Source organism: Melospiza georgiana, chromosome Z, assembly GCF_028018845.1.
Source record: "Melospiza georgiana isolate bMelGeo1 chromosome Z, bMelGeo1.pri, whole genome shotgun sequence".
NCBI classification, from domain to species: domain Eukaryota; kingdom Metazoa; phylum Chordata; class Aves; order Passeriformes; family Passerellidae; genus Melospiza; species Melospiza georgiana.
This window is the reverse complement of record NC_080465.1, coordinates 45,820,909-45,839,421: the sequence shown is the minus strand read 5'-3', so window position 1 is coordinate 45,839,421 and position 18,513 is coordinate 45,820,909. Positions and strand designations below refer to the sequence as shown.

Sequence of the window (18,513 nt, the reverse complement as noted above, 5' to 3'; positions counted from 1 at the left end):
GAATTAACATAAGTAATTGGTAATAATAAAACAAAATAGCTATGTATATTTTTTAAAATAATGCTAGAGTTAAATTAATACATACATATATATATATATCCCCTTAGCAAATGAAATTATATTGTGAGAAATCTGTACCACACATATATGGTAAAGATGATTTACTCATTTACTGCTTTAGTTTAGACTAAAATATTCATCTTAAACATTCCAGTATATGAAACTGTGTAGGTGCAAGGTTCAGAGTTGTGATAAAAAATGCCTTAAACCTATTACAGTAACTGATGAGAAATTTTCTTCCCCTGAATAGCACCAATACTTAAATGTTAGTGTCTGCCCACTGACTCTACAGAAGTTCAAGCACCTTGACAGCCCAAGTCAGTGATTCTCTGCATCCTGTGGGAAACTACATTTGAACAAACCTAAAGGCTTGGGTCTAGATGAGTCCCTTCAGAAAAGATACAGAAGACAGCATCTTATTCTGAAGTTAGATCCCTAAAAGAAAAGGAGATGTTAATTTCTTAGTAGTCTCATGGTTAGACAATTGACTGGTTAAAGTCCCTCTCTTAAAATACAGAAAGTGTCTGAATTTCTGAACAACCTGTTTTCTAAAGGGCAGGATTGCACTAATGACACTGAAGCTGCCAACTAACTGTTATTTGCTTCCAATAAAGACTATCTTTCAGCATCTAAACAAATCTGCTAAGAATCTGTTCTCAGTGAACTCGTGGTAATATGTACTTGTCTTCAAAATTTAAAACACATATAAGGCTTAATTATGAATCATCAATAGATATAAATGTATATATTGATACATTTCTGTGAATGACATATTTTGATTGTCTGATTTTTTTCATACTGAAATTTCAGGTAGCAAACTACTTCTGGATAAAATCACCACAGAAGTAGAGGCTTTCAGAATTTTAAGGTACTAATATAAAGATCTATGCCATCCTCTTCCATAATCTTTATATTCTTGCCCATAGTACCAAAGAACATTGATAGGTAAAAACCCACAAGATTGCATGAAAAATATCTGACAAATGAAATGCAAAACAAACAGGGCCATGACCATCTTCCCTTCATTAGATTCCCTCACATTATGTATGCTAACAAAACATGATCCATAGACAAATCCTGCCCTCTTTTATTTCCCACTCTCAGATTAATGAAGTAATGAGGTATGATCAGAACTTCAGAATCTTTTGAGAAGATTAAAAGCAGTGGAGAACTGTTAAGGTGGTGAATGGAGCAAAAGAAGCTTTTGCCATTACATTGAAATAATGCCCTACAGAAATAAAGAGTTTTAAATGACTCACTGTATTTCTGTCTATTCATTATAAAAACGTAAACCATCAGAACAGGTCAGTATATTGCTACAACTGATCCCAAACGGTGTCAATTTTTTGAAAACTCATTTTTCTTGAGAGATTACTTACTCTAAAAAGCTGGTGATGTAATCCCGACTGCAAGCTGACCAGGAGAAAGGATTGGTGTTTGCTGTAATATGAGCTGCCATTAGCTTTGCTGCTTCATGACCTTTGGTCCCACAGGAATTGCCAATTCCATCATGATTCATACCAAAACTGCCCAAAAGAATAGGAGAGAAACAGCCCATTACTTTTCTACAGCATCATATATAGCTTAAAACATAATGTCCCCTTTACAGCAATCGCGTTGGACCTAAAAGAACACAGTGCAGGAGAACTCCTAAGTAGAAAGTCAGTTAAGTTCTGTTTAATTTATTCAGGTCTCATAATACAGCACAATGACATAACCCTCTTGCCTTTTATGGATTTTTGGAAGCATTTTATTGGTTTATTAAAGCTTTTAAAGAAAACATAACAGTATTATTGCAAGACAAATACAGAGCACTCAAGCCTTTATTTGGTATGGTACCTGGATATGGAATATTTATTACAGTGCAGACTCTTGGATTAGTGAAAAAGGACTAAGAATAGGTACTGTTGCTGTAACAATACACTATATATAGGCATAGTGCAATCAATGATAATTCAAGTAGAACATGGGTTTTGCAATTCCTAGGACCATCCTGTGCAGACACTCCCTCTCTGTATCTACTCACAGAGGGACTTGAATCCCCCCTGTTAGAGCTTTGCTTTGTCAAAGAAGGTCAAAATGAAGACAATTAAAAATCAGCAGAAAATAAAATAAGAAACCTCTGGATGGAACTTGGCCAAAAGAAATTTTCAGGAAAGAAATTAACTTTCAAGAAAAATTATATGACCCTAGTAAAAAAATATCTTAAAGAATCCTTATTCTTGTTATTACAAAACTCTACGTTCTTAGTCTTCGATCAATTTCCATTCAATCACTTGGAGAGAAAAATTTCTTCCCTCATTTCTTATTTTTTAAAATATTAAGCTTTATTCTAATTTACTCCTTCTCAAAAGCTTACAAAATCAGAGGGGCAGATAGTGAGAGACACAGGAACTTCCCTGATAATGAGACAGAGAAGTAATTAAAACAGTGCCAAAACTGAGATTCTGAACTCCCAGAATCATACAGAGAAGTCTGTCTTTGAAGTCTTCTGTATGCTAAAAGGACTGACTCTGATTTCTTACTCATCATTCAGGAAAACAAATGGATTGAGGCACTCAGTTTTGATTTTCTGTTAACATTTAGGGCTGATGCAAGAACATACAAGAAGTAGTAGCAAAGAAACTGACCTTTTTTTCAGATGAAAATACCACTTCATACCAGGTCATGCCACTTTATTCACTGAAATCAGTGCAGTTGTATTATATTAATCTGAACATATTGCTCCAGATCGTGGTATAATGCCCCAAGAGTTTAATGTTACCCTGAATTTCAATATACTGAATACTATTTCACCTCTTCAGATGATCATAACAACCTAGAAGTGAAAGGTGTTGGCAACCATTCCTTCCAAAAAAAAGAACATCAGTGAAGGATAGATGATTCCTACAGGATCAGGAAGGACTTCATGATCAAAAATGCATGGCTGCCTCACCTATGGGATATGTCCCTATGGAATAGATATTCTGCAGCAATGCCCGCATGTATCTGGCTCAGTTTGTGGCATCTCACAAATGCAGAAGCCATATACTGTATTATACACTGCAAAAGTCTAACTGACACCTTAGACTATTATATAATCAAATAAAGGGTGTCCCTTGCTTATAAAAACATAGCTTTAATCAATTCATCTGAGAAATGTACATAATGCAATGAAACATTCAGACCAGTGTTATTTCTTAAAATCTTATCAAAATCCATTTGTATTAGGAGATGAAAGAATTTAGATGTCCTGTGCAACAAACTGAACCAGAATTTTACAATTAAAAACATGCTTTAGTTACCTTTTCTCAGTGGCAATTATTTCCTAGAATTTAGGGTACTTCAAACAGAAACATTCATTCTTCAAATGTCTCTGTGTAGGTGTACCATTTCTGAAAACAGAGAACCTTATTTTTTAATAATCTCCATGAATTACTCTTTTATAGAAACTATTTGGATGATTCTTATATTCAGCTTATCTCTAGTTAGCGTATTCCATTTGTTAAAAATCTTACAGACTTCAGTTCTCTGGGAAATGAAATTTTTATCTTTTGAGTGTATAAGTAAAAGAACAAACTTCATAGTTTAACAATCTTCCTTCTACCTGCTCTGCTTGTGAAAAAGACAATGTTGGTGACAGTGGCAGTGATATGCCTGATAAAAAGCATGTCTGTGAATGGAAGTCATAATTTCTGATGCACATGGGAACTCAATCAATGCCTTTCCAATGAGCTTTACAAATATTCATTCTCCTAAATCATCCATCCCTTTCCAAGAAGGCTTTTCTACTTGTCCTTGCTTCTGAATTTAAGGGGAATGTGATCATGAGGTGCAGGTAACTTTTTCTGATGTTTGCAGAAGGGTTTTACAACTACTGTCATCATTTCCAAAGATGGTAGTGGCAGCATGCCATTACAGTCCAGTAACTTGCTCTCCTGTGGGCAGGATTGCGGATGGAAACACATTTCTGACTAAATTACCAGTTTTATTTCCACCAGAACAAGCTGGTCATATTTGGCCATCATTACATTAAAACTATGTCTTTACAAAAGCATGCTTGCAATTGGATTGTCATGGAAAGGTAGGGAAGAAAGTAAGGAACATAAAATATTCTTTGTGGAGCCATTGTTATAATTTGCCTACCTTTTTCAATCTCACTAAAAAGACACAGACTTCTTCCTTTCATTGGCTTTAAAAGCCTGCCTAAAACTACCAGTATAATTTTGCAAGAACAGCCAGATGGGAGAGCAGAAACTGAAATCTCCTCAGCTGACACAGAAGTCATTCTATGAAGTTATCTTTCCACCTGCCGTGTCAAGGTAGGATGTTTAACCCAGAAGCTCTTGCATTTTCATGCATTAATGCTCCTCATTTCCAAGAGAGCACTTACAACACATTAAAGAATTGTGCAAAACAGGAACACTTAAGAACTTTAAAATTATAACTAAAACTCTCCTGCAAATTATCTCTAGTTTGTATGTTTCTTAAAAAATTCTAAAGCAGCACATCCTAGCAGTGCTCACTGCCTTGTTTCACTTACTAACATCTGTAACTGAATAAATTTTTTTCCTTTGGCAATATGTTTTACATTATATCTGAAAAAATTATCTGAGGGAATTATTTGTAATAAGCATCCAACTTACGATCCAACCCCAAAAATCACAGGGGAGATAACTAGTGTCAGCTGCATTGAATAAAAGGGCAATAGATAAGCAGAGGCCCTCGAGTCTAAGCAGAGAGAAGGATGTGGATATAAACTTCTTGTCTAACCTTCCTTAATCTTGCAAGAAAACCATCACTGTAGGTAGGTCCCTACAGTTTCATTTGGTTACTGACATGTTTGGTAGTTCTAAACAATGATGGTTATGGCTGCCAAAACACTTATTGCTGATACATATGAAATTACAGCAGTCATTTTTGTGAGACAGCCAGAATGCTTCTGTCCTTATGTATTACTCAGACACTTCAGATCCAGAAAAGACAGATCCACACTAATCTGAATGCATCTCCATATTCTTCACTGAGATCTATTTTGTATTCCATGCACTTTATTAGCCACTAATTTACCTCAAAAATGATACTCAGGTGAAATGTTATTTCTCAATCAATTATCTCTGCTATCCCGCTGAAGTATTAATTATCTTCATATCAAACAATTTCCTAGCTTTCTTAGGGCTTGGAGGACTCAGAAAAGCACAGATTGTTTCATTTCTTTAAATACAATAGAGAATGTTAGGATTTTTTGTTTCTTACCAATTCATGAGTTATATGCATTTGACCCTTCTTTTTTAAAGCAGTTTATGTTGCTCTGCCATTTAACAGCATTAGGAAGAAGAGTGCCAGACAGAATTGTGAGTCAGGTGATGGAAAAGCAAGAGAAATACTGTAAAGTCAAGCACTGGATCTTCCTGTCCATTATCTGAAGCTGATTTACAGCTCCAAAAAATACATACCCTCACAACAAAGAATTGGTATCCTTCTCCTAAGAGAAAGAAAAGCAACTTACACCTAAAGAGGTTTGATGATACTAATATCTGTACTAGGAGATGAACATACATGCTAAGAGTGAAATGGGCTAGTTTCAAGTGAGTATCTTGACCCTAGGTACATTTCAAGTAATTACTCCAGTGTCTCACACTGACCTAACATTTATGGAGATTTATGTAAAGGATAGAGAGGAGTCATAAAGTCTATCAGTGAAAAATACTTTAAAAGTTTCTAAAGTAAAGCTCTGCCACAGTGTGGGCATGCTTGTCAAGTATTCTTGTATTTGACAGAAGACTTAAATAGTGAATCATAATATGCTTGGAGAAACTGAGTTTATTACATTAGAGCCCAAAATTTTCAGAAAATTGTATTTAAGCAATTTGCCATTGTATTGTACTTATTTTCGTAATAGTTTAGAAAGTGTAATTTAAATCTATATATGTATTTCATATAGCTTAGAATGTCTATTTAGGGCCTACATTGAAAAATTAGAACTGTTATCTTCCCTACTTCTGTAAATATAGGCATGGATTTACATATGCCTTTTCTTAGTGTCAGTAGAAAATACACGAGGGAAGAAAGGGAAAACTACCATGTTTCAACATTATTTTGTTCAGCAAAAGAGGGTGAATCTGAACATAAACTACTATTAAAGAATAGTAGAATTTTTTTCCCTACAATATCAGAGCTATGAGCTACTTGGAACCAAGCACAATTTCTATGTGAACATGGTAATTTTATTAATTATTCTTGTGTCTACTAGGAGTGAAATATTTGTCAGTTTTTATGAGGTTATCGTAAATGTTGGAGACATTACAATCATCAGATTTTATGCTTTCCCAGTAAAAAAAGTAAGCACTTTTTCTTTACTCTTGTAAATATTTTCCCCATACTGTCTCTTAAAAGAGAATTTTCCTCTTCCCATGTAGCCCTCCATATAATTTTAGCCAATGTTATAAAAGTGTTGGTTGTATCTACATAACAGCATGAAAATTAAAATTTACTGTTAAATGACATTACAAATGAAGGGAAAAATAATCAAAAAGTATTATCTTGAAAAATTGAAAAATCAATTTTCTTATTTTAGGATTCCAAACACTGATAGCATGTATTGAAACTACCTAACATTGCATATTCCTGAAGGGAGGAATAAAGGTTAATTAGTTACGTCACTTTCTATTTCCAGGTCTTAACAGGGATTTTAACATTAACTACTGACTTCCTGCATTTGGACATCATTCTGAGGTTTGGAGTATCCCTAATGCTTTATTTTGAAGTAATGCAGAATTTTAAACTTGGGTGAAATATATTAGCGCCCTGAAAACTTAGGAAACTAACTAATTCAATAATAGGAGCTTTAAAAAAAGCATAGCTGCCATGAAATTCAACATAATTTTAGCATACTTCTATCATAATTTTTCCTACTTACTTCCTAAATATAGTTCTTCTCTTCAGTTATGGATGATGACCAAACACCCCAACAAAAACAATTTTTATAAAGGAGCATCATTTAGTATTAAATAACAAATGAGGCTCTTAGAAGCACAGCATTTCTAAATTACTAAAAAACAATGCAATTCATTCAGAAACCTGAACTTTCTTACAGGGAAATGACAGACTTCTGTGAGACTGTTACAAAAAAGCAGAGCACAAACTTCTCCTGGATTACACTGCCATAGCTTCACAGCCTTCATGGCACAACAGTAACATCAAGTAAGCCTTGTAAGCTACACAAAGCCAATAATGCAAATTCATCAGGTCTTTAGGCTGTAGGCCAAAGTGCAAAGTATTTGCTCCAATCAGGAAGCAAACTTCTGAGATCAGATGTCCTTTGGAAATTCAAGATGCCCTGAAGGTTATGATAACCTTTCACTTCATCCCCATTTATTCTTGCACTTTTGTTAAGACCTGTGAAGTGCTACAATGTTCAGTTTCCTTGATAAAAATGCTTTGATGTTAGAAAAATTATTTTAGTATTGCAAATTCTGAACTTCAAATAGTATTTCAGATATGCAGAGAAAGACTTTTAAAGAATTTTTAAAGTCTTTTAGAAAGACTTTTAAATAGAAAGGTATTTTAAATATAAACACGTCACAGAATTGGGGGGTTTTGCCATTTGTTTATAACATTTTATTTTATATGCATGTCACTAAATCTGAAGTCCCAAAGAAAACCTTTTAAAACCTGCAACATTATAAAAGCAGGCATAAAACAGTTTCTTTAGCAACAAATGGAAGGGCAGGAGATGGAGGGTGGAGAGTGAGGGAGAGAAATAATTATGTATGGTCTTATGTGGCTTGTGGACACATTTTGCTTATGGCTTTTGTTGGTTTTGTTTCATTGGAGTTTTTGTTTCTGTGGTTGGTTTGGTTTCATTTTGTTTCATTTCATTTTGTTGGATTTTGTTTTGATTTGGTTCAGGGTTTTTAAACTAAAAAAGATAGTTAAGCTGTTCCTAAAAATACACACCATTTGAACTCCATCACTCTTAGACCTCTGGCAGGAATAAGCTTAATGCATTCTGTTTGCTATTGAGGTGTTCATACACTCTAGATTTGAGAGAGACTGCTATAGTAAAAGACAGAAGACATCATCACCTGAGACAAAACAATGACACCTGCATCAACCAGAGAAGTACAGGAGGTGACATTAGTACAATTCATTCTAGCTGTGTTTCAACTAGTTTTGAAAAAGCCATTATCAAGTTTGGTATATGTGTCTCTAGTACCTCTGACTGGAGTATTTTCTTTCTAATTGTCCAAAAAAGACACTCCTTGACATGCATTTCCTCTAGAAAACATCTCAGTGAAGGTTACTTTCACTAAAATGCAAGTCTTGTAATGCAGCTGAGGTTTGACTAATAGTAGTGAGTTGACCCTGGCTGAATGCCAGGTGCCTGCCCCTCTCTTCCTCAACTGGACAGGACAGAGAAAATATCAGGAAAGATTTGTGGGTTGAAGTAGGGACAGGAAGAGACTGCTCATCAATTACGATCATGGGCTAAACAGATTTAACTTGCAGAATTCAGCTTGATTTTATTACCAATCAAATCAGAGTAGGAGTATGAAAAATAAAAAATAAATCTTAAAACAACTTTCCCCCATCCATCCCTTCTTCCCAGCCCCAAATTTACTCCTGAATGGAGAATGGGTGTTAGTCATTACACTAGTCATCACTGTCATCACTGCTGCTCCTTTTGCTTCACACTGTTCCCTTTTCCAGCATGGAGTCTCACCCACCCACTGTAGACAGTTGTCTACTAAATTCTTCAACATGAGGCCTTCCCATGGGCTGCAGTCCCTCATGAACTGCTCCAGTGTGGCTCCTGGGTTCCAGGCACAGCCAGCTCCTGTGTGGGACCCCCATGGTGTCACAGGTCCTACCAGCATGGGTTCCTCTCTCCAAAGGGTCACAAGTCCTGCCAGGACCCTGCTCCAGCACAGGCCTCCCACAGGGTCACAGCCTCCCTTCAGGCATCCACCTGCCCCAACAGAGTGCTCTCCATGGGCTGCAGGTGGATCTCTGCTTCCCTATGCTCCTCCATGGCTGCACGGGCACAGCTGCCTCACCATGGTCTGCACCAGGGGAATCTCAGCTCTGGTGCCTTCTCACTGACCTTGCTGTCTGCAGAATTGTTTATGACACATTCTCTCTCATTTTTTTCTGGCTGTTGTTGTATAGCAATTTTCCTACCCCTTTCCTAAAATGTGTTATCCCAGAAGCCCTACCACTGATGAGCCCACTGTCCTACCATTGTGACTCCATCCTGGAGTCTCTTGGCATTGTCTCTGTGGGACATGGAGGAAGCTTGGGGCAGCTTCTCACAAAAGACATCCTTGTAACCTGCCTGCTGCTAAAACCTGGCCATGCAAACCCAATGCACTACTCAGACAGGAAGCTCACTGGTCACTGAAGAATGAGGTACAGAGAAGCACCTCCTGAAAGTACCACCAGATTACAAGTTTTACTCCAGCACTGAAAACCATCCTCCTCATATAGAAGGAGAGGTATTCATAATATTTTTCATTTTGTGTACAGGCTGAAAAGAGACTTTGAAAATTGCTAGAATTGCAGGCACATTTTAGCTGTATGAACTAATTTAGAACTAAATGTGTGCTTGAAAGTATTGCTGCTCTTCATTTTGAAGACAATTTAGTCAATTGGACTACATGTTCTTATTTCTCACATTTTTTGTCGAATTGTCAAATTTAAAGTTATTACATCATCTATAAGTCAAGACAATTCCAACTTTTCCGAAACTGTTTTAGCTACCAATCTTGTCTACCTGGTCCTTTCCTATAGCCCTCAATGGTTGTCTGTCATTAGTAAATTATTTTCTTACTCCAAGTTTTATGGGCAACTTTCTGTCCTAAGCCTAGTCCACTATCCTCATATTTTGACACTTCCTTTGTTAACCCATTTTTATTCTGTTTATTCTTTCTCATTCTGTTTTTCACTTTCAAAATCTCAGCCAATTCCTGAACAAAACTGCAACAGTGAATGGTAAAATACCTTTCTTTTCCTGATACACCTCTTCCAGTGGAATCTGGAATTCCTTACCAGTTTAACTAAATATGCTTTACAGCATGCACAGGACAAGCTAGACATTTTAGAATGTACCCAAATATAAAAGCATAGAGCAGAAGGCCACCTAAGCTACCTTCCTAAGATTTCCTCTCTTCACCAACAGAAAAAGTCAAACTTTGACAATTTAGGGGATACACACTCAATTCTCACTCCTGGTACAAGCAGTTACTGTTTGTGATTTTTGCTTACCAGACATCTTAAGCATCTTTGGTGTGAAATATATGATACTAGGAAAGCAGACATTCTGTATATCAAACACCAAAATTCAGTTTTCTAGAGAAATTGTTCTGAAGTCTAAAGGGCCAACTTTGAATTTTATCTAATTCACAGAATTACTAAGAGTAATACAAGGCTGTTCTCTGAATCATGGCTAGGGAGAAACAATCATAAAATGTTAGTTTCTCCATTGTCTATGCCCTCAAGAAAGAAACTATCACTGTGTACCACCATCTTCAATAAAAACAGCTGGTTATGATCCTGAACTGCTCACACAGCTGAACAGTACCAAAACTGGGTTATATACATATGAACACTACAAGTGGTAAGGAATGGAAGCCAAACAAATTTTTTTTAAAAAACTGTAACTATTTAACAGAAAGCATGACTGACTATTACAATCAGACTACCTGTTCCTTTAAGGTTTCAAGAAGTACTTCCCTAGTATTCTTCAATCAAATTGAACTAATTTGAATCAATACAAGGTTAAAAGAGTTAAATTTAACACACTATGATATACAGGAATTCAGACTGAAGATCTAAAGCCTTCTCATCAGGGTATTCAATAAAGTACTAACAACAAGTTGTGCCACTTCCTCAGGGAAGCTTATAAATGGAATTTTGGAGAAACTGTGGATAATCTATTCAAAAAACTGTATTATCATAATTGTTCTCTTTTATTCACTAAACATTTTGATCTTCAATTCAAAAATTTTTTTAAAAACTTGGTATTCCGTAGCAACTATACAATTAATAAAAACATGATCTTTCAAAGTGCAATTGTCCCAATCTGAGCTAATTAGGAAGCTATCCAGAAAACCATTTCTCCTTGAAAATTAAAAGACTGATAGTCTGATTATAATGTTCAGTCATACCTTCTATTAAATATTTATGGGGGGAGGGGGGGCATTAATTTCTTTTTGCTTACTTTTTGTTCCTCACTACTCGTACATTTTTTTAATGTGTATATTCATCAATCATATGGATGAAGAGGTGAATGAAGGGCAGATGCCTCCTCAGCAAGTTCATTGAGGACACAGAGCTGGGAGCAGTGGGCGATACACCAGAGGGCTGTGCAGCCCTTTAGAAGAACCTTGGTACATTGGAGAGAGGGACAAAGAAGATGGAGGGATGGACATCTGAAATTCAGCAAGGGCAAGTGCAGGGTCCTGCAGCTGGGGAGGAACAACCCCAGCACAGCACAGGCTGGGGCTGCCCTGCTGGGGAGCAGCTCTGTGGAGAAGGACCTGGGGGTCCTGGTGGACAAGAAGCTCTCCATGAGCCAGCAGTGTGTCCTGGTGGCCAAGAAGGCCAATGGTATCCTGGGGGCATTGGGAAGAGCATTGCCAGCAGGTGGAGGGAGGTGATCCTGCCCCTCTACTCAGCCCTGCTGAGGCCTCACCTGGAGTGCTGTGTCCAGTTCTGGGCTCCTCAGGACAACAGAGACATGGAGCTGCTGGAGTGGGTCCAGCAGAGGGGTGTGAAGATAATTACAGGTCTGGAGCATCTCTCTTATGAAGAAAGGCTTAGAGGGAGCTGGGTCCCTTCAGCCTTTCTTCAAAGAAGAGATGACTCAGAGGGGACCTCATCAGCGCCTGTACATATAGGAATGGGAGGTACCCAGCCAGGCTCTTCTCAGAGATGCTGAGTGATAGGACAGAAACTGATGCCCAGGAAGTTTCACCTGGACCTGAGAAAGAGCTTCTTAATCATGAAGAGTAAGCACTGGAACAGATTACCCAGAGAGGTTGTGAAGCCTCCCTCATTGGAGATATTCAAGAACAATGGGTACCACTTGTGCCATGTGCTCTAGGATGACCCTGCTTGAGCAGAGAGATTGGACCAGATGACCCACTGTGGTCCCTTCCATCCTGACCATTCTGTGATTCTGTGTAATTGAGCACTCTTTTGTTGTATGTTACGTAGTCAATGTAGGTATGTCCTTAAAATGCTTCTATTTTTCACTTAACAATGAACTCAATTTCCTATTCTGAAAGGAGGTACAGCTAAAGAAAAATGTTTACAAGGCTCTCAGAAACAATTCTTTTACACATACATGCAAATAATGTCTAGTAGGAGATTGAGAGGAAACAACAACTTTGACATTTGTAGAGGTATTCAGTCACCACATGGATAGAACGACAGGTGATGTGGCTATCACAAATCATAAATTCGAAGATCTTTTACTAAAAAAATTGTATAAAAGATAAAGGAATATTATTTCTGCATCTTATCAAATTAGTATTTGACATATCATGCCATCTCAAGAATTAGCTGGAAGCCTCAAAGAGCTGAGATTTCAGAATTTTAAAATACCTTATATACAAGGAGCCAAAAGATATGAAACACAGAAAAAACAATGATAAAAAGATTCCTATGATCACAGAAAATATGCTATCATTATATGTTGCTGCATATATTAAATACTTTTGTGTGGGAATATTATGTACAAAACATATACAAGTATATCAAATAAAGATGCCAAGTGGATGGTGCCAGACTCTCCCCAGTGGTGCCCAGGAACAGGACAAGGAGCCAAAAACTAAAACACAAGAAGTTTCACTCAAGATAGTTCCTTCCAACCCTAGTAATTCTGCGATTCCATGAATATGTAGATGAATGAGACAGGAATTGGAATGAAAATACTTTATTGGAACATTGGGGGTTTTGTTATATAGGTGACAAATTCATAGCAAGGTCACCTACACAAAACAAAATTTCATTTACAGGAATTTGAGAACTATTAATATTTTGTGATTGAAGGAGCTCTTTCTACAAGAAGGAAGGAAGGAAGTGTCGGAAGGAAGTGTCGGAAGGAAGGAAGTGTTGGAAGGAAGGAAGGAAGTGTTGGAAGGAAGGAAGGAAGGAAGGAAGTGTCGGAAAGAAGTGTCGGAAGTGTCAGAAGTGTCGGAAGGAAGTGTCGGAAGGAAGTGTCGGAAGGAAGTGTCGGAAGGAAGGAAGTGTCGGAAGGAAGGAAGGAAGGAAGGAAGGAAGGAAGTGTCGGAAGGAAGTGTCGGAAGGAAGTGTCGGAAGGAAGTGTCGGAAGGAAGGAAGGAAGGAAGGAAGGAAGGAAGGAAGGAAGGAAGGAAGGAAGGAAGGAAGGAAGGAAGGAAGGAAGGAAGGAAGGAAGGAAGGAAGGAAGGAAGGAAGGAAGGAAGGAAGGAAGGAAGGAAGGAAGGAAGGAAGGAAGGAAGGAAGGAAGGAAGGAAGGAAGGAAGGAAGGAAGGAAGGAGGTGTCGGAAGGAAGGAAGGAAGTGTCGGAAGGAAGTGTCGGAAGGAAGGAAGGAAGGAAGGAAGTGTCGGAAGGAAGGAAGGAAGTGTCGGAAGGAAGTGTCGGAAGGAAGTGTCGGACGGAAGTGTCGGAAGGAAGGAAGGAAGTGTCGGAAGGAAGGAAGTGTCGGAAGTGTCGGAAGGAAGTGTCGGAAGGAAGGAAGTGTCGGAAGGAAGTGTCGGAAGGAAGTGTCGGAAGTGTCGGAAGGAAGGAAGTGTCGGAAGGAAGGAAGTGTCGGAAGGAAGGAAGGAAGTGTCGGAAGGAAGTGTCGGAAGGAAGTGTCGGAAGGAAGGAAGGAAGTGTCGGAAGGAAGTGTCGGAAGGAAGGAAGGAAGTGTCGGAAGGAAGTGTCGGAAGGAAGGAAGGAAGTGTCGGAAGGAAGTGTCGGAAGGAAGTGTCGGAAGGAAGGAAGTGTCGGAAGGAAGTGTCGGAAGGAAGTGTCGGAAGGAAGTGTCGGAAGGAAGTGTCGGAAGGAAGTGTCGGAAGGAAGTGTCGGAAGGAAGTGTCGGAAGGAAGGAAGGAAGGAAGGAAGGAAGGAAGGAAGGAAGGAAGGAAGGAAGGAAGGAAGGAAGGAAGGAAGGAAGGAAGGAAGGAAGGAAGGAAGGAAGGAAGGAAGGAAGGAAGGAAGGAAGTGTCGGAAGGAAGTGTCGGAAGGAAGTGTCGGAAGGAAGGAAGGAAGTGTCGGAAGGAAGTGTCGGAAGGAAGTGTCGGAAGGAAGTGTCGGAAGGAAGTGTCGGAAGGAAGTGTCGGAAGGAAGGAAGGAAGGAAGGAAGGAAGGAAGGAAGGAAGGAAGGAAGTGTCGGAAGGAAGTGTCGGAAGGAAGTGTCGGAAGGAAGTGTCGGAAGGAAGTGTCGGAAGGAAGTGTCGGAAGGAAGGAAGGAAGGAAGGAAGGAAGGAAGGAAGGAAGGAAGGAAGGAAGGAAGGAAGGAAGGAAGGAAGGAAGGAAGGAAGGAAGGAAGGAAGGAAGGAAGGAAGGAAGGAAGGAAGTGTCGGAAGGAAGGAAGGAAGTGTCGGAAGGAAGGAAGGAAGTGTCGGAAGGAAGTGTCGGAAGGAAGTGTCGGAAGGAAGGAAGGAAGTGTCGGAAGGAAGGAAGTGTCGGAAGTGTCGGAAGGAAGTGTCGGAAGGAAGGAAGTGTCGGAAGGAAGGAAGGAAGGAAGTGTCGGAAGGAAGTGTCGGAAGGAAGGAAGGAAGTGTCGGAAGGAAGTGTCGGAAGGAAGTGTCGGAAGGAAGTGTCGGAAGGAAGTGTCGGAAGGAAGTGTCGGAAGGAAGGAAGGACGGAAGGAAGGAAGGAAGGAAGGAAGGAAGGAAGGAAGGAAGGAAGGAAGGAAGGAAGGAAGGAAGGAAGGAAGGAAGGAAGGAAGGAAGGAAGGAAGGAAGGAAGGAAGGAAGGAAGGAAGGAAGGAAGGAAGGAAGGAAGGAAGGAAGGAAGGAAGGAAGTGTCGGAAGGAAGTGTCGGAAGGAAGGAAGTGTCGGAAGGAAGTGTCGGAAGGAAGTGTCGGAAGGAAGGAAGGAAGGAAGGAAGGAAGGAAGGAAGGAAGGAAGGAAGGAAGGAAGGAAGGAAGGAAGGAAGGAAGGAAGGAAGGAAGGAAGGAAGGAAGGAAGGAAGGAAGGAAGGAAGGAAGGAAGGAAGGAAGGAAGGAAGGAAGGAAGTGTCGGAAGGAAGGAAGGAAGTGTCGGAAGGAAGGAAGGAAGGAAGGAAGGAAGGAAGGAAGGAAGGAAGGAAGGAAGGAAGGAAGGAAGGAAGGAAGGAAGGAAGGAAGGAAGGAAGGAAGTGTCGGAAGGAAGGAAGGAAGTGTCGGAAGGAAGTGTCGGAAGGAAGTGTCGGAAGGAAGGAAGGAAGTGTCGGAAGGAAGGAAGTGTCGGAAGTGTCGGAAGGAAGTGTCGGAAGGAAGGAAGTGTCGGAAGGAAGTGTCGGAAGGAAGTGTCGGAAGTGTCGGAAGGAAGGAAGTGTCGGAAGGAAGTGTCGGAAGGAAGGAAGGAAGTGTCGGAAGGAAGTGTCGGAAGGAAGTGTCGGAAGGAAGGAAGGAAGTGTCGGAAGGAAGTGTCGGAAGGAAGGAAGGAAGTGTCGGAAGGAAGTGTCGGAAGGAAGGAAGTGTCGGAAGGAAGTGTCGGAAGGAAGTGTCGGAAGGAAGGAAGTAAGTGTCGGAAGGAAGTGTCGGAAGGAAGTGTCGGAAGGAAGTGTCGGAAGGAAGTGTCGGAAGGAAGTGTCGGAAGGAAGGAAGTGTCGGAAGGAAGGAAGGAAGGAAGGAAGTGTCGGAAGGAAGGAAGGAAGTGTCGGAAGGAAGTGTCGGAAGTGTCGGAAGTGTCGGAAGTGTCGGAAGTGTCGGAAGTGTCGGAAGGAAGGAAGGAAGGAAGGAAGGAAGGAAGGAAGGAAGGAAGGAAGGAAGGAAGGAAGGAAGGAAGGAAGGAAGGAAGGAAGGAAGGAAGTGTCGGAAGGAAGGAAGGAAGGAAGTGTCGGAAGGAAGTGTCGGAAGGAAGGAAGGAAGTGTCGGAAGGAAGGAAGGAAGTGTCGGAAGGAAGGAAGTGTCGGAAGTGTCGGAAGGAAGTGTCGGAAGGAAGGAAGTGTCGGAAGGAAGTGTCGGAAGGAAGTGTCGGAAGGAAGGAAGGAAGTGTCGGAAGGAAGTGTCGGAAGGAAGGAAGGAAGTGTCGGAAGGAAGTGTCGGAAGGAAGTGTCGGAAGGAAGTGTCGGAAGGAAGTGTCGGAAGGAAGGAAGGAAGGAAGGAAGGAAGGAAGGAAGGAAGGAAGGAAGGAAGGAAGGAAGGAAGGAAGGAAGGAAGGAAGGAAGGAAGGAAGGAAGGAAGGAAGGAAGGAAGGAAGGAAGGAAGTGTCGGAAGGAAGTGTCGGAAGGAAGTGTCGGAAGGAAGTGTCGGAAGGAAGGAAGGAAGTGTCGGAAGGAAGGAAGGAAGGAAGGAAGGAAGGAAGGAAGGAAGGAAGGAAGGAAGGAAGGAAGGAAGGAAGGAAGGAAGGAAGGAAGGAAGGAAGGAAGGAAGGAAGGAAGGAAGGAAGGAAGGAAGGAAGGAAGGAAGGAAGGAAGTGTCGGAAGGAAGTGTCGGAAGGAAGGAAGTGTCGGAAGGAAGTGTCGGAAGGAAGTGTCGGAAGGAAGTGTCGGAAGGAAGGAAGGAAGTGTCGGAAGGAAGGAAGGAAGGAAGTGTCGGAAGGAAGTGTCGGAAGGAAGTGTCGGAAGGAAGTGTCGGAAGGAAGGAAGTGTCGGAAGGAAGGAAGTGTCGGAAGGAAGTGTCGGAAGGAAGTGTCGGAAGTGTCGGAAGGAAGGAAGTGTCGGAAGGAAGTGTCGGAAGGAAGGAAGGAAGTGTCGGAAGGAAGTGTCGGAAGGAAGTGTCGGAAGGAAGGAAGGAAGTGTCGGAAGGAAGTGTCGGAAGGAAGGAAGGAAGTGTCGGAAGGAAGTGTCGGAAGGAAGGAAGTGTCGGAAGGAAGTGTCGGAAGGAAGTGTCGGAAGGAAGTGTCGGAAGGAAGGAAGTAAGTGTCGGAAGGAAGTGTCGGAAGGAAGTGTCGGAAGGAAGTGTCGGAAGGAAGGAAGTGTCGGAAGGAAGGAAGGAAGGAAGGAAGTGTCGGAAGGAAGGAAGGAAGTGTCGGAAGGAAGTGTCGGAAGTGTCGGAAGTGTCGGAAGTGTCGGAAGTGTCGGAAGTGTCGGAAGTGTCGGAAGGAAGGAAGGAAGGAAGGAAGGAAGGAAGGAAGGAAGGAAGGAAGGAAGGAAGGAAGGAAGTGTCGGAAGGAAGGAAGGAAGGAAGTGTCGGAAGGAAGTGTCGGAAGGAAGGAAGGAAGTGTCGGAAGGAAGGAAGGAAGTGTCGGAAGGAAGGAAGTGTCGGAAGTGTCGGAAGGAAGTGTCGGAAGGAAGGAAGTGTCGGAAGGAAGTGTCGGAAGGAAGTGTCGGAAGGAAGGAAGGAAGTGTCGGAAGGAAGTGTCGGAAGGAAGGAAGGAAGTGTCGGAAGGAAGTGTCGGAAGGAAGTGTCGGAAGGAAGGAAGGAAGTGTCGGAAGGAAGTGTCGGAAGGAAGTGTCGGAAGGAAGGAAGTGTCGGAAGGAAGTGTCGGAAGGAAGTGTCGGAAGGAAGTGTCGGAAGGAAGTGTCGGAAGGAAGGAAGGAAGGAAGGAAGGAAGGAAGGAAGGAAGGAAGGAAGGAAGGAAGGAAGGAAGGAAGGAAGGAAGGAAGGAAGGAAGGAAGGAAGGAAGGAAGGAAGGAAGGAAGGAAGGAAGGAAGGAAGGAAGGAAGGAAGGAAGGAAGGAAGGAAGGAAGGAAGGAAGTGTCGGAAGGAAGTGTCGGAAGGAAGTGTCGGAAGGAAGGAAGTGTCGGAAGGAAGTGTCGGAAGGAAGTGTCGGAAGGAAGTGTCGGAAGGAAGTGTCGGAAGGAAGTGTCGGAAGGAAGGAAGGAAGTGTCGGAAGGAAGGAAGGAAGGAAGGAAGGAAGGAAGGAAGGAAGGAAGGAAGGAAGGAAGGAAGGAAGGAAGGAAGGAAGGAAGGAAGGAAGGAAGGAAGGAAGGAAGGAAGGAAGGAAGGAAGGAAGGAAGGAAGGAAGGAAGGAAGGAAGGAAGGAAGGAAGGAAGGAAGGAAGGAAGGAAGGAAGTGTCGGAAGGAAGTGTCGGAAGGAAGGAAGTGTCGGAAGGAAGTGTCGGAAGGAAGTGTCGGAAGGAAGTGTCGGAAGGAAGTGTCGGAAGGAAGGAAGGAAGTGTCGGAAGGAAGGAAGGAAGGAAGTGTCGGAAGGAAGTGTCGGAAGGAAGGAAGTGTCGGAAGGAAGGAAGTGTCGGAAGGAAGTGTCGGAAGGAAGTGTCGGAAGGAAGTGTCGGAAGGAAGTGTCGGAAGGAAGTGTCGGAAGGAAGTGTCGGAAGGAAGGAAGGAAGGAAGGAAGGAAGGAAGGAAGGAAGGAAGGAAGGAAGGAAGGAAGGAAGGAAGGAAGGAAGGA

The 18,513-nt window shown here is 41.3% G+C and overlaps 1 protein-coding gene across 1 annotated transcript in view; it reads right to left on the bottom strand.

Moving 5' to 3' along the window:
• Positions 1–18,513, bottom strand: part of ADAMTS6 (ADAM metallopeptidase with thrombospondin type 1 motif 6) — a 142,060-nt gene that overhangs the window by 66,752 nt on the left and 56,795 nt on the right. Inside the window, exon 9 of the mRNA XM_058043708.1 lies at positions 1,440–1,586. Coding sequence (XP_057899691.1) covers positions 1,440–1,586 — 147 coding nt within the window. The remainder of the gene's footprint in view (positions 1–1,439; positions 1,587–18,513) is intronic.